Source organism: Schistocerca gregaria, chromosome 4, assembly GCF_023897955.1.
Source record: "Schistocerca gregaria isolate iqSchGreg1 chromosome 4, iqSchGreg1.2, whole genome shotgun sequence".
Taxonomy (NCBI): Eukaryota; Metazoa; Arthropoda; class Insecta; order Orthoptera; family Acrididae; genus Schistocerca; species Schistocerca gregaria.
The window spans coordinates 722258495-722281995 of NC_064923.1; the positions used below are offsets into that span (position 1 = coordinate 722258495).

Consider the following 23501-nt stretch of genomic DNA (forward strand, 5'->3'; position numbering starts at 1 on the left):
ATACAGGGATTAGTGATCACAAGGTCGTTGTAGCTAGGCTCAATAGCATTTCTTCCAAATCCATCAGAAACAAACGCAAAATAATTTTATTTAAAAAAGCGGATAAAGTGTCACTAGAAGCCTTCCTAAAAGACAATTTCCATTCCTTCCGAACTGACTATGCGAATGTAGACGAGATGTGGCTCAAATTCAGAGATATAGTAGCAACAGCAATTGAGATATTCATACCTCATAAATTGGTAAGAGATGGAACGGATCCCCCGTGGTACACAAAAAAGGTCCGAACGCTGTTGCAGAGGCAACGGAAAAAGCATGCGAAGTTCAGAACAACGCGAAATCCCGAAGATGGGCTAAAATTTACAGACGCGCGAAATTTGGCACGTACTTCGATGCGAGATGCCTTTAATAGGTTCCACAACGAAACATTGTCTCGAAATTTGGTAGAAAATCCGAAGAAATTCTGGTCGTATGTAAAGTACACAAGCGGCAAGACGCAGTCAATACCTTCGCTGCACAGTGCCGATGGTACTGTTATCGACGACTGTGCCGCTAAAGCGGAGTTACTGAATGCAGTTTTCCGAAATTCCTTCACCAGGGAAGACTAATGGAATATTCCAGAATTTGAAACACGAACATCTGCTAGCATGAGTTTCTTAGAAGTAGATACCTTAGGGGTTGCGAAGCAACTCAAATCGCTTGATACGGGCAAGTCTTCAGGTCCAGATTGTATACCGATTAGGTTCATTTCAGATTAAGCTGATACTATAGCTCCCTACTTAGCACTCGTATACAACCGCTCGCTCAGCGATAGATCTGTACCTACAGATTGGAAAATTGCGCAGGTCGCACCAGTGTTCAAGAAGGGTAGTAGGAGTAATCCATTTAACTACAGACCTATATCATTGACGTCGGTTTGCAGTAGGGTTTTGGAGCACATACTGTATTCAAACATTATGAATCACCTCGAAAGGAACGATCTATTGACACGTAATCAGCATGGCTTCAGAAAACATCGCTCTTGTGCAACGCAGCTAGCTCTTTATTCGCACGAAGTAATGGCCGCTATCGACAGGGGATCTCAAGTTGATTCCGTATTTCTAGATTTCCGGAAAGCTTTTGACACCGTTCCTCACAAGCGACTTCTAATCAAGCTGCGGAGCTATGGGTTATCGTCTCAGTTGTGCGACTGGATTCGTGATTTCCTGTCAGGAAGGTCGCAGTTCGTAGTAATAGACGGCAAATCATCGAGTAAAACTGAAGTGATATCAGGTGTTCCCCAGGGAAGCGTCCTGGGACCTCTACTGTTCCTGATCTATATAAATGACCTGGGTGACAATCTGAGCAGTTCTCTTAGACTGTTCGCAGATGATGCTGTAATTTACCGTCTAGTAAGGTCATCCGAAGACCAGTATCATTTGCAAAGCGATTTAGAAAAGATAGCTGTATGGTGTGTCATGTGGATCATCTCACACTTTTCGTTATTTAGTGTCAACTGCCACCTGAGTTCCAAAAGAAATCCGTTGGAATTCGATTACTCGATAAATAGTAAAATTCTCAAGGCTGTCAATTCAACCAAGTACCTGGGTGTTAAAATTACGAACAACTTCAGTTGGAAGGACCACATAGATAATATTGTCGGGAAGGCGAGCCAAAGGTTGCGTTTCATTGATGGGACACTTAGAAGAGGCAACAAGTCCACTAAAGAGACAGCTTACACTACACTTGTTCGTCCTCTGTTAGAATATTTGCTGCGCGGTGTTGGTACCTTACCAGGTGGGATTGACGGAGGACATCGAAAGGGTGCAAAAAAGGGCAGCTCGTTTTGTATTATCACGTTATAGGGGAAAGAGTGTGGCAGATATGATACACGAGTTGGGGTGGAAGTCATTACAGCATAGACGTTTTTCGTTGAGGTGAGACCTTTTTACGAAATTTCAGTCACCAACTTTCTCTTCCGAATGCGAAAATATTTTGTTGAGCCCAACCTACATAGGTAGGAATGATCATCAAAATAAAATAATAGAAATCAGAGTTCGAACAGAAAGGTTTAGGTGTTCGTTTTTCCCGCTCACTGTTCGGGAGTGGAATAGTAGAGAGATAGTATGATTGTGGTTCGATGAACCCTCTGCCAAGCACTTAAATGTGAATTGCAGAGTAGTCATGTAGATGTAGATGTAGGTTGCCGTTAGGGTCCACTTGGACTCTGAGGTCACGGTTTGCAATCTTTATCTCCCTCCTGACAAGATGCTTACACCTGCTGCCTTAACTGCCCTTCAGCAACTTCCTCCTCCTCGGGGATTTTAATGCTCATCATCCCTTGTGGGGCAGTGCATTTCCATCTAGGCGAGGTCTTTGCATAGACCAGTTTCTTGCATACACAAGTTTCTTGCATACCACGGCTTGTGCCTTCTTAATGATGACTCCCCTACTCATTTTAGTGCCGTACGTGGTGCCTTTTCTGCCATTGATCTTTCTCTTTCTTCTCCCTCCCTTCTCCCTTCATTATACTGGTCGCCACACGACGACCTTTGAGATAGTGACCATTTCCCATTGATTCTCTCACTCCCTTCCCAGTCCCTAATGGACAGGTTACCTTGTTGGTCTTTCCAACATGCCGATTGGCCTCTCTACACTGCACAGATCGAGTTTTCTACATCTTTGTCGGGCTGTATTGATGATGTCCCACGTGACGTGTCTGACATGATTGTCGCGCGGCTAGCCTTGCTGTACCGCGCTCATTTAGACCATTTCTTTGCCGGCAAGTCCCGTGGTGGAGTACGGCCATTGCCACAGGTTTGTTTGATCCATGGGAAGGTGTTACAGAGATACTGAAGAAACTGACCTGGAAGACTCTTGAAGACAGGCGTAAACTATCCTGAGTAAATCTAATAAAATTTCAAGAACTGCCTTTCAATGACGACTCTAGGAAGATGCTACAATCCTCTACATATTGCTCACATAGGGCTTGTCACGATTAAGATTAGAATAATTATAGCTCACATACAGGCATTTAAATAATCATTCCTCCCGCACTCTACACGTGATTGGAACAGGAATAAACCCTAACAAGGGATACCATGGGACATACCCTTTGCCGTGCACTTCACATTGGTTTGCAGAGTGTAGGTGTAGATGTAGAAGTGTTTGTGATTATTTCAGAGTTCCCCATGTCATCGGTACACTTTAAATTTTTGAATCACGCTATTAAGAGTAAGAATTTAATGACACAAAATTAAAATGTTTTTGGTCAATAAGAAAGGGGGTGCCCTGTCCTTGTTTTTATTACTTTATGGAAGTTAGAGGATTGCAACAATTTGTATAGTTGGTCGATGTACGTTTACAATTCAGATTTTACAAAAAGGGCATCTGCAGTTTGGCATCATGGTAGATTATCCTACGCATTTTCACTTTGATGTTGTCCTGTCAGTTAGATGACAAGAAGGCTGGCCAGTACTTAAATTCATGAATTGAAGTTCTCAGTACTGCCTATAGACAAGTAGAAAAGTCCAAGAAACTTCTCTAGCTTTGAGAACTATTAGTTCCTTCCTCTGGGAGGAAAGTGGATTGGTTGTGAAAGGTTAGAAAAGAGAACAGATTACGCAGACCCCAAATGAGAAGGATGCATCAGAGCATAGGAAGTCAAAGACAATACATTGCTCTATTATCAATGAAGTGGAGTTAGTACAGTGCTTACCAGAGTGTGGAGTGAAGCTGGATTGTGAGGAAGTTATGAATGCTGCGATTAAAACTAGGATAAAATGGATGAACATAAAAAAATTGAGTATTTAAAGAAATAATTAAAATACAATGAAAACAATGGAAGAAAGAGGGATTGTATGTGAGTCGAAAGTCCGGGAGGGTGTCAGGATAAGCAGAGTTGATATAAGTTGGTTCACCATCCCATTTAATTGCTGAACTATCTTTGCACTGTTTCCCAGTCGTTATTTGTTGACTATTTTTCTATTGTTTGCTTATTGGCTTTCTCCATTTAACAATCGTCTTCCACTCCCTTATTTGCTTTTCAGCATTCACAACTGTACATTTATCTATTATTTCTTGTTACAGTATTGTTTACTGTCTGTTTTGTGCACGTTGTTTTGTGATTCAGCTGTATCATCACAGCAGTATAATAATTTTAATGCAGATGGAAGATATAACCCCCAATATATTTCCCCTGATTTGGTACAAATTAAGATAAAAACAGACCTGTCGGACAAGGAGAGAGGTGTGTCAATTCCTGTGCTGTACCAGAACTGATAGTGAATCCTCGAATTTGTTGTGAAGGGAACAGTGAAGTTATGGCAAGGTCACCTTGATAAACTAAATGCTGAACAGCCTCACTCACTGAATCGCGGGCCATTGTTAAGCTGTGACCAACTTGATGTCTTCTTTGTTGCGCTTATCCTTTATAGAAACCCAAATATGGTCAAGGGTATATTCTTTCACACAGACCTTGTACTTAAGGTGGATGAACAGTTAGGTGCTAATTTGGAACAATGTGGTTCCCATTTTGTTTATCTGGTCCATTAAAGGCCTAAGGCCAACAAAGTAGACACCTGACCATTTATTTTGGATTTTGATGATGACTTATTACTGGATAAATTTAAGATTATAGATTGAGGTGTAATACCTTATGTACCACACACTGTGAGGTGCTTCAATTGTATGAAATTTGGCCACATGTTATCTAGTTCAGAATGTAACAGTGGTAGAGACTGTATCTGGACCAAGCCCAGAAGACATGTTACCTTCTAAATAATCAGTCACCCGGATGCAATCCTTGACACTTTTTACTTTAATTATTTTCTGGGATGGTCACTTTTGTGGTTTCTCTTGGTGTGGTGGACCTGGTTTCTCTTGGTGTGGTGGGCCTGGTTTCTCTTGGTGTGGTGGGCATGGTTTCTCTTGGTGTGTAGTGGACCTACTGTGCACTGCCACAAATTCTTGCTGTGCAGACTTCTTTGTCTGCAGAGGGTTGAGTGCTAGAAGAGAGCTTTCTAAGCATTCAAGGTGCAAAATGTCAATAGTTTTTCAGTATCTCGTACGTATTTTGTTGCTCCAATATAACAGTTACTGTCTTTGGTAAACAGATCTCTTATTAATCAGCACATCAGAACATCTCTGTACAGACTCGTAGAACAGAATAGAATGACATTTCTCTTCAGCTTATTTCAGCTGTTTCTAGGTGTTGCCATTGTTGGCAAGGCCCTTTGTTTTCTGCCTTCCAAAACACCACCAAGCAGCAATGCCAAAGCATGACCCCCTTCACAGCAGGTGGAGATGTCTAATCACCATTGTGCCTTGCTGACATTCTGTGTCTGTGCATTTTGCTCCCACTTTGTGTATTAATCAAACCAGCGTGCACACTGTGATAAGTTCTCTACTTGTTAACTACCTAAAAAAAAGTTTACACACACACACACACACACACACACACACACACACACACACACACACACACACACATTTTTCATATTATTGTGAGGAGGAGGTGAAACAAGTTATATGTATGTACCTATCTGTGGATATCGCTGTCGCCCACTACATAGATATGACCCATGTGTACTACATCCGTTTCAGTGAGAATCCTCCCCCCCCCCCCCCCCCCCTCTCTCTCTCTCTCTCTCTCTCTCTCTCTCTCTCTCTCTCTCTACCACCACCACCAGCATTCTGCCACGTCACAAGAGAAACATAAGAACCAAATGTTCAATATATTTGATTGTAGGCCACATCAGGATGCCAGAAATGAGTAGATTCTCCCTTACCCAGTCCAGCTGGCAGCAAGCCACTCCAGAAAAAGTAACCTTTTGATCCACTACGAAATAGAATACTCTGTCTCCCTATTAATGACTAGTCCCCAACAACCATCCTAGCTCATCCGTACCTATTTAAGAAAGATTTCTCCTACCCCTCCCCTCCTTGTCCGCTTACCTCTACAGCTGTGCTGGGGACCTTGGTCCCCTACCATATAATAAAGATGTATATCCAACTCATATCACCTAATGAGGATTCCTCCCTCTTTGCCCTGCTACCCAAACTGCGACAGCCCCATGAACATCTGCAGTGGAACGGCGCCCCTCATTCTTCATCCACAGCTATGGTAATCATGCCAACAGGTAGTACTCGCCCAAATCAAATTGTGGTTAACAATTGTATCCTTATACTACCATTGGACACACATTCACAAACTTAATCCAATGGAATTATGTTTACTATTCACAACTTGCTGAACTGAAATGCTTAATCTTAGGTGACCCAGTGGTTGGCATAGCTGTTCAAGAAACCATATTTGCATCAACATATTCACCCATTTTACATAATTATCAAAGCCTATTGTAAGAACTTGAAAGATCCCCTTATGATGTGTGAAAAATTGTCATTGAGACCCTCTTCAGTGACCTGATACGATGATGGAAGCAGTAGCTGTATACAAACAAGTAAATGTAGAATTATTTAGAGGAGTTGACAGTTTCCAGAATTTGGGGGGGGGGGGGGGGGGAGGGGGGGGCCGAGGGGTTTGCTCGTAGCTCTATTGTTGCTCAGTCACATAACTAGTTTTTCATGAATGGACTATCTTCAGTTATATTGTGATATGATAAAAAATGACAACTTTAATCACCATTAATCATCATATGGAAACCTGAGTTGAATTGTCATGTTGGTTTGTGAGATTGTGCTTAATAGTGATTATGCGTCGCAATGTGCCTGAGGATTGTATGCATGAATGAAGCTGGTTGCATAATGAAGTGACTATACATCTGTGTGCAAACCATAATTTTTCAAAAATTGTAGAATTCATCCTTTGCAGCATTCACATCTTCACTTCACTCGCCTTTTGTTGCAAATTAGAAAGATGGTTTGAAAAGTTCGTGGAATCACCACGAGAGGTCAGCACTAGCGCAACGAGTTGTTTACATGATATTCATTGGACTGTTGCCTGTAAAAACTTGCCATGTCAGTGCTCTTGGAAGATAGCTATGGCGGTGACGTGACTGTTGTTCCTACGTGGTGATTTGCGAAGATGGAAAAATTAGGGATTCGAGCAGTGATTAACTACTTCGTAAAGAAAGATATGAAAGCAAAGGACATTCATGCCGATTCAGGAATACACTAGGGGCCTCTGCTCCTCCATATTCAACTGTTTCAAAGTGGACAAATGAATTTATATTTGGTCAGGAGAGCTTAAATGGCGATCTGCGCAGTGGTCGGCCAAGATGTGTCACTACTGCAGAAATCGTTGCAAAAGTGCACAAAATGGTCATAGAGGATCGCTGATTGAAAATGCGTGAAACTGCTCACACTTGCCAGATATCATTTGAAACGGTATATCACATTTTAACTGAAGAATTAGAAATGAAAAAATTAACTGCAAGATGGGTGCTGCAACTCTTGATGCTGGATCGAAATTACATGAGAATGGACGTATCGGAACAATATTTTTTGTGGCGTTTTGTGAACACAGGTGAAACATGGGTGCACTACTATACCCCAGAGACAAAACAGTCAAAGCAGTGGAAACACGGTGATTCTCTGCCGTCGAAGAAAGCAAAGACAATTTCTTCGGTGGGACAGGTCATGGCATCATGTTCTGGGATGCGAAGGGGATTCTGTTTGTAGATTATCTCCCCATTTGGAAAACAATTACTGGAGAATACTATACTAACCTGCTGGACAAATTGCACCAAAAATCTGAAAAAAGGCCAGGTTTAGCAAGGAAGAAAGTCCTCTTCCATCAAGACAATGTGCACCCGCACGCATGCCAGCGCCATGGCAAAATTACTCGAACTAAAATATGAATTGTTGCCACACCCGCCTTATTCACCTGATAAGGCTCTGTCAGACTTCCATCTCTTCCCAAAAATGAAAGTTTTTCTTGGCGGACAGAGATTCACTTCAAACGAAGAATTGCTAGCTATGGTTTACAACTAATTTGTAAGCCTGGAGGAAACTCATTTTCAAGATGGGATCAAGGCACTGGAACATCATTGGACCAAGTGCATTAGTCTAAAAGGAGACTACATTGAAAAATAAAAAAAGTTTCAGTGATGTAAGTACTTTTTCTATTCCGTTCGAAGAAGTTTTCAAACTATCCTTGTATTATTAACTAGCCTGTGTCTCGCAAACTTTGTTAGCATATATTGCTTACATCACCCCCCCCCCCCTTTCTTGATCTGTCTCATATTTCACACTGTCAATACCCTTCTTCCCATCCCCCCCTCTGCTGGTCTCCACCGCTGCCCCCCCCCCCCCCCCCTCGCACCTCCCTTTTCTGCCCATGTTGTCATGAAGCAAGTTGGGATAACTTTAATTCCCCTCATTTTGTCACCTGCCTCCTTAAATTCGTTTTGTTACTTTTAACTAATTATCATTAACATAAGTGAATATAATCTGCATTTCATGAAAGAGAAAGATTGGCCCTCAGTTTTAGAGAACATAACACCAGATCTTATTTTGTGCTTAGTTCTAGGTATGCAATTGATCTTCTAATTTATTTAAACAATTACTAGTTACTTTCTTTTATTATAGGGCGAAATCGGTAATTGTTTCATAACTATAATTCTATTGTTGATTTATAAACAAATATAAATTTTGTACTAATTATAAAATTTGTAAGACGAAACACTAGTATTTTTAAAGTATTTATTTGGCTCTATTTGAAAACATGTTAGCAAAGCCAGACCTTAATTCCAATGTAATTAACAGTTTGTCAAAAGTATTGTTTGCGTAACTATATTTGGTAATTTCATGGTTTAAACAAATAATTTGACCTAACTCTTGAGATAGAAGAAACTTTATTTTTTTATGTTTTCAGTTAATTTAATGAGTTAAGTTTAATTGTAAATTCTGTAAAGAAACTTTGAACAGTGTGTAGTTCAGCACCTATTATTGTGATGATATATAAGGGCCTGATTTTTGGTCACAAGACAGTCAGTCCAAGGCAGAGTTTCTGATGAGTAACCTGTGCTGGTTAGAACAACAACAATGCTTCAAATTAACTGGAATAAGTGTTAAACAATTAGGAGGCTTCTGAAAAACAGTGACAGTGTCTGCTCCATATGTACCTGATTATTCAAAAACTGTGAACTTTGTGGTGAGGTTTTACTGCTCGTAGATATTCATCAAGAAACTATTGTAGTAGTATGTTGAGTTTCGCCTGCAAACTATTAATGAGGCTTATCGAAGGTTACATAATAGTGCACTGGTGATATAGCTGTGTAATATTGGGGGTTGTGCGAAGTGAAAATTGAAGTACTGTGAAACACAACTGTGCACCTCTTGGCTGCATGATAACACGCGATCTAGTGTGTCGGAATCCACAACCCATTTTTCAGCCAGTGTAGCAACGCAGTACATTTGACACTGAGGACAGTCAGCAACCCATGAAATGAATAAATGCAGGTGGAACCGCTACAGTGTCTTTGCCCCCCTCCACCACCACCATCTGTCTCCCCCCTCCCCCCCCTCCTCCTCCTCCTCCTCCTCCTCCTCCTCCTCCTCCTCCTCCTCCTCCTCCCACCATGCAACACACCTTTTGTGCGGGGCACTCGGTAGGGCAGGGCTTAAATACGCATCTGTGTATCTCCATAAATATTAGAGCAAGACTATTATAAACCCTCCCTATATAGGGCCTCCCAGACAAAGCGTTTTGTGTGTCAGTTTTGGCCCAGGGGTCTGGGAGTTCTTGCGGGCGCGCGCGTGCACGCACCCCGCCCGCCCGCCCACCCACCCACACACACACACACACACACACACACACACACACACACACACACACACCACACACACACACACACACCTAATGCTTCATACACTTCCCACTGGGACCATTGATGGAACCCTCACAAAACTATCAAAATCTTAAACATAGCAGAAACAGTTCCTCCCATCAAAGGTTAGCCCTACAGTGGGAGCAGGAGATTATTGCCATCAGTAAACACACAGAATGGTGCTCTAGAAATGCATGGTCCAGTCTCATTAATGTCACCGTCACCTATGTCCAGTGTAAGCATCCAATAACCATTCACAGATGGCAGGTGGCAGTACTAACAGTGGAGAGTATATGAAGCATGTCGGATGGATGTGGTAATCAGTGCAATCATTCCTGTAATATGCCAAAAGGTCATGATCATTGGCTTTCAGGCCAAGTGTGGAAGCATTTCTGAAGTGGTTGTGTTTGTAAACTGTTCCCATGCCATGTGGTTAGAGTATACTGTGTGTTGCAAAGTGGAACTAGAAAAAACCAGTGTCGAGGAAATGATACACCATGGGCCATAGATGTGTATGGCTGACTAGGTGTGAAACTGTTGAGCAATTGACTGTTCAGCGAATTTTGCTGTTTATTGGGCTCCACACAGGCACCTGGTTCACGCATCCATGCTGACTGCTGTTTATCGGCAATGAAGGCTGGAATTTCCATGCAAGTACTGCAAATGAATCTCCACTAAGTGGTGACAGGTGACCCTTCCAGGTGAATAATCTACTTCTTCTTCTCCTCTCTCTCTCTCTCTCTCTCTCTCTCTCTCTCTCTCTCTCTCTCTCTCTCTCTCTCTCTCTCCTCCCCCCCCCCCCCCAATCAAACAGATAGCTATCGGTATGTATGGTGTGAAAAGTCTGAAAGCAAGCACCCTGCAACAATCATTAGAAGGGTCTAGACCGAAGGAGGGAACATTATGGCCTGGGAATGTTTTTGTGGCATTCCCTGTGTGACGTCATTCTGGAAGGCACAGTGTATCAGTTTGTATTTCCTCAGTACAATGCCACCTACCAGCACAGTGTGTCACACAGCTTGCAGTATAAATGTGTGGTTCAAAGAGTACCGGGATGAGTTTACTGTACTCCTCCGACCACAAAACTCCCCATATTTAAACCCAGTCCATAATCTGAGGGACCACCTCAATCAGGGCTTGGGCAGCATTGAACATCATTACTGGCCATGGCAGTGGAGTAAACGTGGCTCCACATTTCTGTTGTACCTCGCAGAACCTCATTGATTCTCTTTCCACAAGTGTCTCAGTTACTTGCACAGCAAAAGGTTGCTATTCAGTGTTTTGACAGGTGGCCCCACTCACATAGAATAGTGTGAGGGTATAATTAATCTGCAGTAATGGCAACTGTCACTGTTTGCGGTATGTTAGCTCATTACTGCAGTGCTGGTAGTAGGAGATACTATATATTGGCAGTAATGGAAATGGATGTGGAATTCTTAACCAAATATTACACGTTACAAGAAAATGTCTGTGGCAAAGTATCAGTCTGTGATTTATCGGCCATCTCTACTTGTAACACGTGTTTATGGAAACACTGCAGAACTGGTATGCTTTTCTTAAATTATGATTAAAATGCCTCGAAAGTGTGCATTGAGCCAACTGTGGCCACAACAAGATTAATATGAACTATGACTAGTGCCATTGAAAGACATGCACGAAGGAAAGATTTGTGTAAAGGACATTGATATAGCGATGATGGGAGAAGTGGCATTAAAAGCCCATACGAAAGTTAAGTGTTGTTTTGGGTTACATGTAACTAGAGTAGAGAGAATTGACTTGGTGTGTTTAAATTATGCGTAACACATTAACTCGTGAATGTGTTGTTAGTACACTCAATTTGTATCTACTCGGACAGTAATTGTTGTTCAGCATCCGAGTAAGTGAGTATTAAGATTTATCGGAAAGAAGAGGTATAAGTGAAACAGGTGATAAATCATAACACGTATGGTGAAAGATTAGTCTGCATTCACGATCAGTCGAAATCACGAAAATATACTGGGGAGATGAAGTACTTTATAATCAAAGGAATAACAAGAAATGAAACAGAAGTGAGATAAATTACTTGGACGCTGTAATTCATGGTTGTGCGCCACCCACGTTTCGCAAAACTTGTAATTTTGCAAGCACTGTCGTCATATAGGTGAGACAAACATAGAATTCCCATAGCAAGATGATCATTCAAACTCAATATGGGCATATGCTGCATTGTTTCTTGGCAGCTATCAAGACCAACTGAAGGTGGAACTAGGTCACATGGTGGGAGACCTGTGCCGCCAACAGATCTAAAGTGGTTAAACTTCCACAATATTTATTTTGCAAATTCAGTAGGAACCGTGAAGATCCATCTGTAAGAGTGTAAGAGACACTTATTTTCAAATATGTCTGAGCCAAAACAGTTCTTCAGTGATTATCATCTCTCCCTGCCCTTGCTCCTTCCCCTGTGCACCCCCCCCCCCTTCCTACCTCCGTATCCTTGCTTACGTCAGTCTGACTACCATCCTGATTTCTGGTCTCTCTCACAGTTTTGTTCCTCTTCCTTTTTTACCTCACCTCATCATCTTTTCACGTTTTTGGTTCCCATTTAGTGTTTGTTCTCCCCCTCTAAACTTTGTCTCCGCTGTGGAACCACTTTGGTCTGAAAAGTGCAAATTTTTCTTATTATTACCTAGTGTCTCGTTATTTTCTTGTTAAAAAATGGGATAAATGGTTTTGTCAGGAAACAAAATTGACCTATATGCTTATCGGTGTTTCATTGATGTCATAACTATGTTAACAGTAATGTTTCTGTTATTTACAGCTGTACCAAGAACAACTTTTTGATCTTTTGGCTCCCATGCGATGTGTTGTCGATATTAGGGAAGATGGAAGAACTATAAAAATACCTAATTTGACAGAAGTTCCAGTGACGGACTTCGAAGGCACTGTTGCAGCCCTTGTACAGGTATAGGCTACATGATTTTTTTTTCTTACTTTCCTAATTTTTCTTTTGAGGGTTAGTATATATAACACCAGCTTGGAAATGGTTCTTTCCGTTACCAAGATATAAAAGTTTTTTGTATTTAAACTCTTTTGACATTGAAACTTCCTGGCAGATTAAAACTGTGTGGCCGACCGAGACTCGAACTCGGGACCTTTGCCTTTCGCGTGCAAGTGCTCTACCATCTGAGCTACCGAAGTGCTCAGATGGTAGAGCACTTGCCCGCGAAAGGCAAAGGTCCTGAGTTCGAGTCTCGGTCGGGCACACAGTTTTAATCTGCCAGGAAGTTTCATATCAGCGCACACTCCGCTGCAGAGTGAAAATCTCATTCTGGAAACATCCCCCAGGCTGTGGCTAAGCCATGTCTCCGCAATATCCTTTCTTTCAGGAGTGCTAGTTCTGCAAGGTTCGCAGGAGAGCTTCTGTAAAGTTTGGAAGGTAGGAGACGGATACTGGCAGAAGTAAAGCTGTGAGTACCGGGCGTGAGTCGTGCTTCGGTAGCTCAGATGGTAGAGCACTTGCCCGCGAAAGGCAAAGGTCCTGAGTTCGAGTCTCGGTCGGGCACACAGTTTTAATCTGCCAGGAAGTTTCATATCAGTGCACACTCCGCTGCAGAGTGAATATCTCATTTTCTTTTGACATTGTCAGGCAATGTAATTGGAGAAAATCATTTCTCTGCCTCTGTGTAGAAGTTTATGAATCACTTAAAAAATAGTTTTTTAAAAAAATTCACACATATGCAAATATTAGGCTTAAAGTAAATCTTGAGTGCTTACAGCTTAGCTTTCTTCTTAATTTTGTGTACTAAAAGCATTTATTCATTAGGGATCATCATGTCGAGCAACTGGAGCGACAGCGATGAATGCACATTCAAGCAGGAGTCATGCAATTTTCACCATAAGCATTCATCAACAACAAAGTGACAATGTGTAAGTCTCATTGACCAACTAATTCACTATTTTGAATGCTGTGACATTGCCATGAATATCTGCCCAACATATAATCTTCATAAAGGAAAACAGAAATTTAAGTGTACTGGGTATCTTCAGTTCGGGTAGACAGGATGATAAACTCGTGAAAAGAAAACAAGGTGTACATACTAAACTATCATTTAAAAAACGATATTTGAGGCTTACCAGTATACCATCTGGGACTCAATACAGGTGTGTCCGTATCTCTCATCCTAGAGTCGGAGTGACCACAGTTTCCTATAAATTCTATCCATCACTTCTCTTAGGAATGATCTAATAGTTCAGAAAGCTAGGGTAATATCATTGTGTGCGCGTGTGCGTGTGTGCGCGTGCAGGCCTGGATCTAGTATGAGGGCCTGGCAAACTGGGGTACGTGCTCTGGGCGACAATTTCAAGGAGCGTCAGTTTCTTATTCTTGAAGAATTAAAACCTTGTTTCACAGGACGTCTAGAATCCAGCGCACATTGGTCTATCGATTGTTCATATGATTTTGAAACGCATACCTGTTGGGTTTTTGAACACATTCTAAATTGATACCTGAACGAATCATAGGTTGATTTTTGAGTACATGCATAGTGTGTGTGTTGTGTCTGCCAGAAGAATTCCCTTTGTGTCTAAATATAAAAAAACTTCCCTGCAGACAAAAGCGGGCAGGGATACAGGAGCTTTGCCAGATAAACCCGAACTGATGGATGCCAATTGCTGTTTATATATGTTGTTCACTGGGAGTACGAATGATAAGCGTTATTATAATTATTAGCTAAATCCATAGATTCAGACTACCAGATAGCAAATAAACGACTAACAGGAATAACAGGTAAGAGAGATTACATACTGTCTTCTCGGTGCATACAATAAGAATGAAATTTTGAGAGAAAATACTTGCTGTATTGCTAAGGGCCAGTTTAACAGTTCCCAGTTAGTGGCCACTTTAGTTCTGTGCTTGGAAGAGGGCAGAAAACGTGTTGTACAAACACGTAATAACTCTAACCAGAGAATGAACACAGGATACTGAACCAATGATTCTGGCTAGTTTAGTGAAATTAACTGGAGAATAAGTTTTGACAGTGGCAGGAATACTCAAGTATTTGCCCTGGTTTGGAAATATTGTAGCTCTGTCTGTCTGTGTGTGTGTGTGTGTGTGTGTGTGTGTGTGTGTGTGTGTGTGTGTGTGTGTGTGTGTGTGTCAGTCAGCAGTACTAAACATTTTGCCTTGTACTGGCCAGCAACTATATCCTTTACTAATTAATTTTTTCAATAAAATTAGAGTTGATAAGGTATAAGTCCTGGTCTAGGCACAAGTTGTCTGAAGTGTTTTAAACTGTGGTACTTTCTTGTGACTGTTTAGACAGTTGATCTTTAATATTGTAATAGTCTTAACTAGTAGGATCATGTACAAATATTTTAGAGCCCTGTGCAACAAAGTTGATACAGATGAGGTAGAAAATTGTCTTTGTCATTGTGTGTGATTGTCTTTGTTGCTTAGGGGAAGTTGGATCACCCTATCCTGACAATGTTAATTTTAGTGACTCTGCTTCCCTGTATTCCAAGAACCACTGTAGCCATTGACATGAAACTGTTACAGGACATTAAACTCTGTGCTCTGTGTCTACTGAACTAAAATTATTGCATTTCAGCCATTGCTTTCGTAAATACAATTTTTTAATTACACGGTTAAAATTTTGTGTACTTTTTGTACATTATTGTAAATAATTTTAATTAGACACAGCATTATGATCTTCTTTTAGTTCAGTAGTCTCAGGATATGTATGATATTACTCTGTGAAAATTTGAATACTCTACTTGAAGTGCTTTATGAGATTTAGAGAAAAATGCAACAGAAAATATAAATTGTCAGGAACAGCTTCTAAAGTTTCAAAAGACTTTAACTCAATTAATATATGCTTAATTTTTTTATTTTTAGTCACTCAGAAGCACCCTGCACCCTGCACCATACTTTGTATCATCCTCCATGTCACACATGTGACAACTGTGGTTTAAATGTATAGTAGTCTTCACTGAGCCTGTCTGCAACTCAACATCTGCATATGGTAGGGAGTAATCTATCCTTTTCATAAAGTTATTCCATCGTGGTCTTTCCACTGTCAAATCCCCTACCTTCTGCGGACCTAACTGCCGTAGTGGTTTTCAAAGTTTTTTCTTCTTTCTGGACTCATTAGTGGCCAGCTGTGCTGCATACTCTGGCTCATCAATGTGAACCTTGTCCACCCGTTCAAGTTCTCTGATGCAGTTTGCTCCAGGATTAATTCCCATATGCTGTAGCACTTTCACCCTACCAATGTTGCCATCATTAAAAGCAATAACAGCATCACTGACCTCCCACTTCAGTGTCTTCACTCCAACTAAAACATTTTTTGGTATGCGAGTCCATATAAGATTATTGAACGACTCACTGCGATTTTGAGTCTGACCATGCAGACACTCCTTCAGCAATTCAGGATTTGCCAGGTCTTGAAATAGGTTTTATGATATCCATGACTGCTGTTGGGATGGAATGTTTATGGCTGTATGAACTGTTTTGATTACTGGGTATTGCAGTAATTGCACCATGAATCAGGTCCAGGAGGCCTTCATCAGTTGACAGTCTATGGAAGAAGGTTGCCCGTACTGCCTGCTTCATTTTCAACAAATCCTCAGTTATTTATAATGGCCATCCCATAACAGTACTGTAGTTCATCAATCGTTCTGTCTACCAGCCTGCCTTTTATGGTTTTACCATCAGAAAGTTCCTTGTCTCTCAAACTTTTTCAACCTGGTGCTCATCCTCTTCTGTACATGACATTCATAACACAGCAATCCTCAGCCTTCTATATATAAAAAAAAAATACTGATTATATTAGATCTTGAAGTAATGCTCATTAAAAATTTTAACATTTTCAACCGAAGTAGATTATATTTTTTAAAATAAAATATAATACTTCCCATGTGAATTTATAAGTGATTATATATCTAAAAACCAAGTTGATGTGACTTACCAAACAAAAGTGCCGGCAGGTCGATAGATACACAAACAATTTTTAAGAGAAAATAAGACAGAAAAGATTTCGAAATGCAACAGTGACAATAACAAACGTAATGGTTGGGTTCAAATTAATGATGAATATAAGTTTGTGTACCTACCTATCTACCTGCCAGCGCTTTTGTTTGGTAAGTCACATCAACTTTGTTTTTAGATAGATTTTTCCCACGTGGATGTTTCCCTCTATTATATATTAAAAACAAAGATTCCAAGACTTACAAAGTGGGAAAACGCCGGTAGACAGGTACAATAAAACCACATACACACAAAATTTCTAGCTTTCGTAACCAATGGTTGCTTCTTCAGGAAAGAGGAAGGAGAGGGAAAGACGAAAGGATGTGGGTTGAAAGGGAGAGGGTACAGAGTCATTCAAATCCCGGGAGCAGAAAGACTTACCTTAGGGAGAAAAAAGGATAGGTATATACTAGCGGACGTACACACACACACACACATACACACACACACACACACACACACACACACACACACACACACATATCCATACATATACAGACACAAGCCTGACAAGGGCAGTTTGGTTGAATCTGGAAGTAGGGCTGAAGGTGAGGCCTTTGGATAGGACAGAGGTTTTGGATTAGGAGAGAGGTTAGGAGGAAAGGTTAACTACTGAATTAGGGTGTTGTGGTTCCAGATTGTGTTGACTAGAATTTTGAGGTGTTGGGGGGAGTGGAGCTGGAAGTGGGAGATTGAGTAGATGGGAGAGACTGGGTCTGTGTGCAATGAGAGGAGGTTGAGGTTTGTTGGAAAGGTTGTGGAGGGTGAGTGAGTTGCCTTTCTGGAGGTGGGAAACCAGGAGATTGGATAGTTTTTTGAGGTGGAGAGTGGCATGCTGTTCTAATTTGCGGTTGGCCTGTAGGAGGATGCTATGAACAGCTGGTGTGGATGTGGGAGAGGAAAGATTGAGGACTCTGATTAAGGATAGGAGTTGACGGGTGTGTTAAGTAGCCGAGTCGATGTATAGGTGAAGGATTAGGCGGGTGAGGGCTATGGATTGTGCAGTTTGGAACTGGTATAAAGACTGATGGAAAGGAGGATTGCAGCCAGAGATGGAAACTTTAAGTGTGAGGCCTTTGGGGGGTAATGCCAAATGTCAGACAAGCCTGAGTAAATAAAATATGGGAGCGTAATCTGGCTAGGGTGAAGGCATGTTTGCGGAGGGAATGTAAATAAAATTTAATGGGGTCGTTGTAGAGATGTTGTGAGGTTGACATGGTATTAGAAGGTGGAAAGGAAAGAAACTTCCACATGTGAAAAATATATTAAAAACAAAGATTCCAAGACTTACCAAGCGGGAAAGCGCCGGCAGACAGGCACATGAACAAAACACACACAGAATTACGAGCTTTTGCAACTGGCAGTTGCTTCGTCAGGGAAGAGGGAAGGAGAGGGAAAAATGAAAGGATGTGGGTTTTAAGGGAGAGGGTAAGGAGTCATTCCAATCCCGGGAGCGGAAAGACTTCCCTTAGGGGGAAAAAAGGACAGGTGTATATTCGCGCGCGCGCACACATCCATCCGCACATACACAGACACAAGCAGACATATTTAAAGTGCCCCACTTGTGACAGAATACTTCCCGGGACTGGATCAGACCTTGAATGTGGATCTCCAGCAGGGATACGACTTCCTAAAATCCTGCCCCGAAATGAGATCCATCCTTCATGAAATTCTCCCCACTCCACCAAGAGTGTCTTTCCGCCCTCCACCTAACCTTCGTAACCTCTTGGTTCATCCCTATGAAATCCCCAAACCACCTTCCCTACCCTCTGGCTCCTACCCTTGCAACCGCCCCCGGTGTAAAACCTGTCCTATGCACCCTCCCACCACCACCTACTCCAGTCCTGTAACCCGGAAGGTGTACACGATCAAAGGGAGAGCCACGTGTGAAAGCACCCACGTGATTTACCAACTGACCTGCCTGCACTGTGACGCTTTCTATGTGGGAATGACCAGCAACAAACTGTCCATTCGCATGAATGGACACAGGCAGACAGTGTTTGTTGGTAATGAGGATCACCCTGTGGCTAAACATGCCTTGATGCACGGCCAGCACATCTTGGCACAGTGTTACACCGTCCGAGTTATCTGGATACTTCCCACCAACACCAACCTATCCGAACTCCGGAGATGGGAACTCGCCCTTCAGTAAATCCTCTCTTCTCGATATCCGCCAGGCTTCAACCTCCGCTAATTTCAAGTTGCTGCCGCTCATACCTCACCTGTCTTTCAACAACTTCTTTGCCTCTGTACTTCCGCCTCGACTGACATCTCTGCCCTTACTCTTTGCCTTTAAATATGTCTGCTTGTGTCTGTGTATGTGCGGATGGATGTGTGTGTGTGTGTGTGTGTGTGTGTGTGTGTGTGTGTGTGTGTGTGCGCGCGCGCGAGTATACACCTGTCCTTTTTTCCCCCTAAGGGAAGTCTTTCCGCTCCCGGGATTGGAATGACTCCTTACCCTCTCCCTTAAAACCCACATCCTTTCGTCTTTCCCTCTCCTTCCTGAAGAAGCAACCATCGGTTGCAAAAGCTAGTAATTCTGTGTGTGTGTTTGTGTGTTTTGTTCATGTGCCTGTCTGCCGACGCTTTCCCGCTTGGTAAGTCTTGGAATCTTTGTTTTTAATATAGGGGGAGATAAAGGTGTGAAAAAAGTCGAAAAAGTGTTGGTTTGAGATGAGCTATGTTGATCCTGTGCTGAACTTAGGTTGGTGTGAAGGTTACGTAGTTGTGTTGTCTCCAAAATACGTTAAACGGTGGGGAATTTCAGGAAAATTTCGAAAAAAATGCGTGTAAATATATTCAAAGGACTGGTTATGTACTGGCATGTTATGAAAATGAGGGTAACAGTTATTTGGCGAAGAAATAATAACTTTTAAACCTGTGGGAAGCTGCTAAAAAATGATCGGTTATGTGGGAAAAAGGGAATGGAAATAAAACGAAAGTTGTTGGAAATAGCTGAGATGGTTGTTCAATGGGTGAAAGGAACTGAAGCTGTGAAATAGTATTCACGAGTTTACATGAAATCTTTGTAAACTTGGAACAGTGGATTTTATAGCAGCGGTAATGTTGAAAGCGTTAAAATTTTTTAGGTTATGGTTTGGAAGTAAATTATGTAATATTGAGTATAATTAGGCAGGAAAAAAATGTATGGTAGATTACGGAAAAAGGGAAGATGAATACAAAGTGAAACTACTGTACAAACAAAAAGAGAGAGTAAGATGATAGAAAATATTTCGAAATGCAACAGAGACAATAACAAACGTAATTGTTGGGTTCAAATTAATGATGTAAATAAAATAGAAAGAAACTTCCACATGGGAAAAATACATTAAAACAAAGATTCCAAGACTTACCAAGCGAGAAAGCGCCAGTAGACAGGCACAATAAAATCACACACACACACACACACACACACACACACACACACACACACGCTTGTGTGTGTGTGTGTGTGTGTGTGTGTGTGTGTGTGTGTGTGTGTGTGTGTGTGTGTGTGTGTGTGTGTGTGTGTGTGTGTGTGTCCATACCTGTCCTTTTTTCTCCCTAAGGTAAGTCTTTCCGCTCCCGGGATTGGAATGACTCCGTACCCTCTCCCTTAAAACCCACATCCTTTCGTCTTTCCCTCTCCTTCCCTCTTTCCTGAAGAAGCAACCGTTGGTTGCCAAAGCTAGAAATTTTGTGTGTGTGTTTGTGTGTTATTTTATTGTGCCTGTCTACGGGCGCTTTCCTGCTTGGTAAGTCTTGGAATCTTTGTTTTTAATATATTTTTCCCATGTGGATGTTTCTTTCAAGATGATGTGACTTACAAACAAAAGTGCTGGCAGGTCGATAGACACACAAACATACACACAAAATTCGAGCTTTTGCAACTGGCGGTTGCTTCGTCAGGAAAGAGGGAAGGAGAGGGAAAGATGAAAGGATGTGGGTTTTAAGGGAGAGGGTAAGGAGTCTTTCCAATCCCGGGAGCGGAAAGACTTACCTTAAGGGGAAAGCAGGACCGGTATACACTCGCGCGCACACACATATCCATCCGCACATACACAGACACAAGCAGACCATTTGTAAAGGCAAAGAGTTCGGGCAGAGATGTCAGTCGAGGCGGAAGTACAGAGGCAAAGAAGTTGTTGAAAGACAGTTGAGGTATGAGCGGCAGCAACTTGAAATTAGCAGAGGTTGAGGCCTGGTGGATATCAAGAAGGGCAAGTCCCCATCTCTGGAGTTCTGACAGGTTGGTGTTAGTGGGAAGTATCCAGATAACTCGGACGGTGTAACACTGTGCCAAGATGTGCTGGCCGTGCACCAAGGCATGTTTAGCCACAGGGTGATCCTCATTACCAACAAACACTGTCTGCCTGTGTCCATTCATGCGAATGGACAGTTTGTTGCTGGTCATTCCCACATAGAAAGCTTCACAGTGTAGGCAGGTCCGTTGGTAAATCACGTGGGTGCTTTCACACATGTGCCTTTGATCGTGTACACCTTCCAGGTTGCAGGACTGGAGTAGGTGGTGGTGGGAGGGTGCATGGAACAGGTCTTACACCGGGGGCAGTTACAAGGGTAGGAACCAGAGGGTAGGGAAGGTGGTTTGGGGATTTCATAGGGATGAACCAAGAGGTTACGAAGGTTAGGTGGATGGCGGATACACACTCTTGGTGGAGTGGGGAGGATTTCATGAAGGATGGATCTCATTTCAGGGCAGGATTTTAGGAAGTCGTATCCCTGCTGGAGAGCCACATTCAGAGTCTGATCCAGTCCCGGAAAGTATCCTGTCACAAGTGGGGCACTTTTGGGTTTCTTCTGTGGGAGATTCTGGGTTTGAGGGGATGAGGAAGTGGCTCTGGTTATTTGCTTCTGTACCAGGTCGGGAGGGTAGTTCGGGATGCGAAAGCTGTTTTCAGGTTGTTGGTGTAATGGTTCAAGGATTCCGGACTGGAGCAGATTTGTTTGCCACGAAGACCTAAGCTGTAGGGAAGGGACCGTTTGATGTGGAATGGGTGGCAGCTGTCATAATGGAGGTACTGTTGCTTGTTGGTGGGTTTGATGTGGATGTATGTGTGAAGCTGTCTCCGTTGGACAAATGGAGGTCGACGTCAAGGAAAGTGGCATTGGTTTTGGAGTAGGACCAGGTGAATCTGATGGAACCAAAGGAGTTGAGGTTGGAGAGGAAATTCTGGAGTTCTTATTCACTGAGAGTCCAGATCATGAAGATGTCATGAATAAATCTGTACCAAACTTTGGGTTGGCAGACCTGGGTAACCAAGAAGGCTTCCTCTAAGCGACTCATGAATAGGTTGGCGTACGAGGGGGCCATCCTGGTACCAATGGCTGTTCCCTTTAATTGTTGGTATGTCTGGCCTTCAAAAGTGAAGAATTTGTGGTCCAGGATGAAGCTGGCTAAAGTAATGAGGAAAGAGGTTTTAAGTAGGGTGGCAGGTGATCGGCGTGAAAGGAAGTGCTCCATCGCAGATATATTAACGGCCTTCGTCAGCAGTACACACACACACACACACACACACACACACACACACACACACACACACACACAACCACAACTTGACCCATGTCTGCAGTCTCAGAGATATATATATATATAATCATTTTATTTGAAAAATTGCAAATTTAGTAGTGAGATAAAAATCCGAAAACTTTTTTTTTCTGTTCTAACTCTCCTTAATGCATCCCTGAGCTGTTTACAGGGATCTTACAGGTTTGTGTTGTTGTGCAAGACTCGGAAGTCACAACCTAAAACTAGCAAAGGTTCAGTTCTAAAAAATGTGTTAACCTCTGCTAAAGCACCATAACTAAGAATGGTTTTTAAACTGTGTGCCATTTTTCAGAAGTTTTGATATTGACCACAATATGTAACTGGTTGCAATTTGCGTTTCCCATCACTTCTTAGATGGTCTCTGCAACTTGTTCTATCCATTGCTGCCATTTCCTTAAAGGGTACCATTATTTGTTGTGTATTCAAATTAAAGATGATTAATAGAACCTCTCTTTGTGCGCTTGTTTTAACCCAAAATACAATGTTCAGGGGTTTCCAGCAGAATTGTTTCAACACTGTTAAAGTTTGTGGTCAGTTTAACAGCATTTGGTATTTGATGGTAAGCTAATATAAAGATCTAGGCAGCAGGCCTGCAGCTTGATCAACCTTGCTGTTGGGACAATATCTGAAACTGTACGTTGCCACGTTCAGAATCCAACAAAGTATAATTACTGAATAAGATTGCAATTTGTTACAAATACTGCAACCACCCAAAGGCATATAACATAAGAACAAAAGGTGTTCATTAATAAGCCAACATATTGCAATGTCTGTGGTACAAATGACAAGTAGCTTGTTCCATTTACTGTAAGCTGTTCTTCTCGCAGTTCAGAACTAATAACCGCCGCGGGAACATCTGCTGTGTTTGAACGACTAATTTCCTACAATAAGCAGTTGAAAGAATAATTTATCATAATTTTACCTATTTTGTAACTCATTTGTTTGTGAGTGAGTCAGAACATTTTATGTACAGCAGCAACAGCAAACATTAATAAGGGTATGGTGAGACGGATGTTAATTGAACAGAAGACTGTGGTGTTTAGGTCCGCAGAAGGTAGGGGATTTGACAGTGGAAAGTCCACGATGGAATAACTTTATGAAAAGGATAGGTTACTCCCTACCATATGCAGGAGATGTTGAGTTGCAGACAGGCTCAGTGAAGACTCCTATACATTTAAACCACAGT

The 23501-nt window shown here is 42.0% G+C and overlaps 1 protein-coding gene across 1 annotated transcript in view; it reads left to right on the plus strand.

Annotated features, from left to right (window-relative positions):
* LOC126267242 (chromosome-associated kinesin KIF4) overlaps positions 1-23501 on the plus strand; it is a 240574-nt gene that overhangs the window by 100765 nt on the left and 116308 nt on the right. The window contains exons 4-5 of the mRNA XM_049972234.1: positions 12565-12708; positions 13570-13673. Of these exons, the coding sequence (XP_049828191.1) occupies positions 12565-12708; positions 13570-13673 (248 nt within the window). The remainder of the gene's footprint in view (positions 1-12564; positions 12709-13569; positions 13674-23501) is intronic.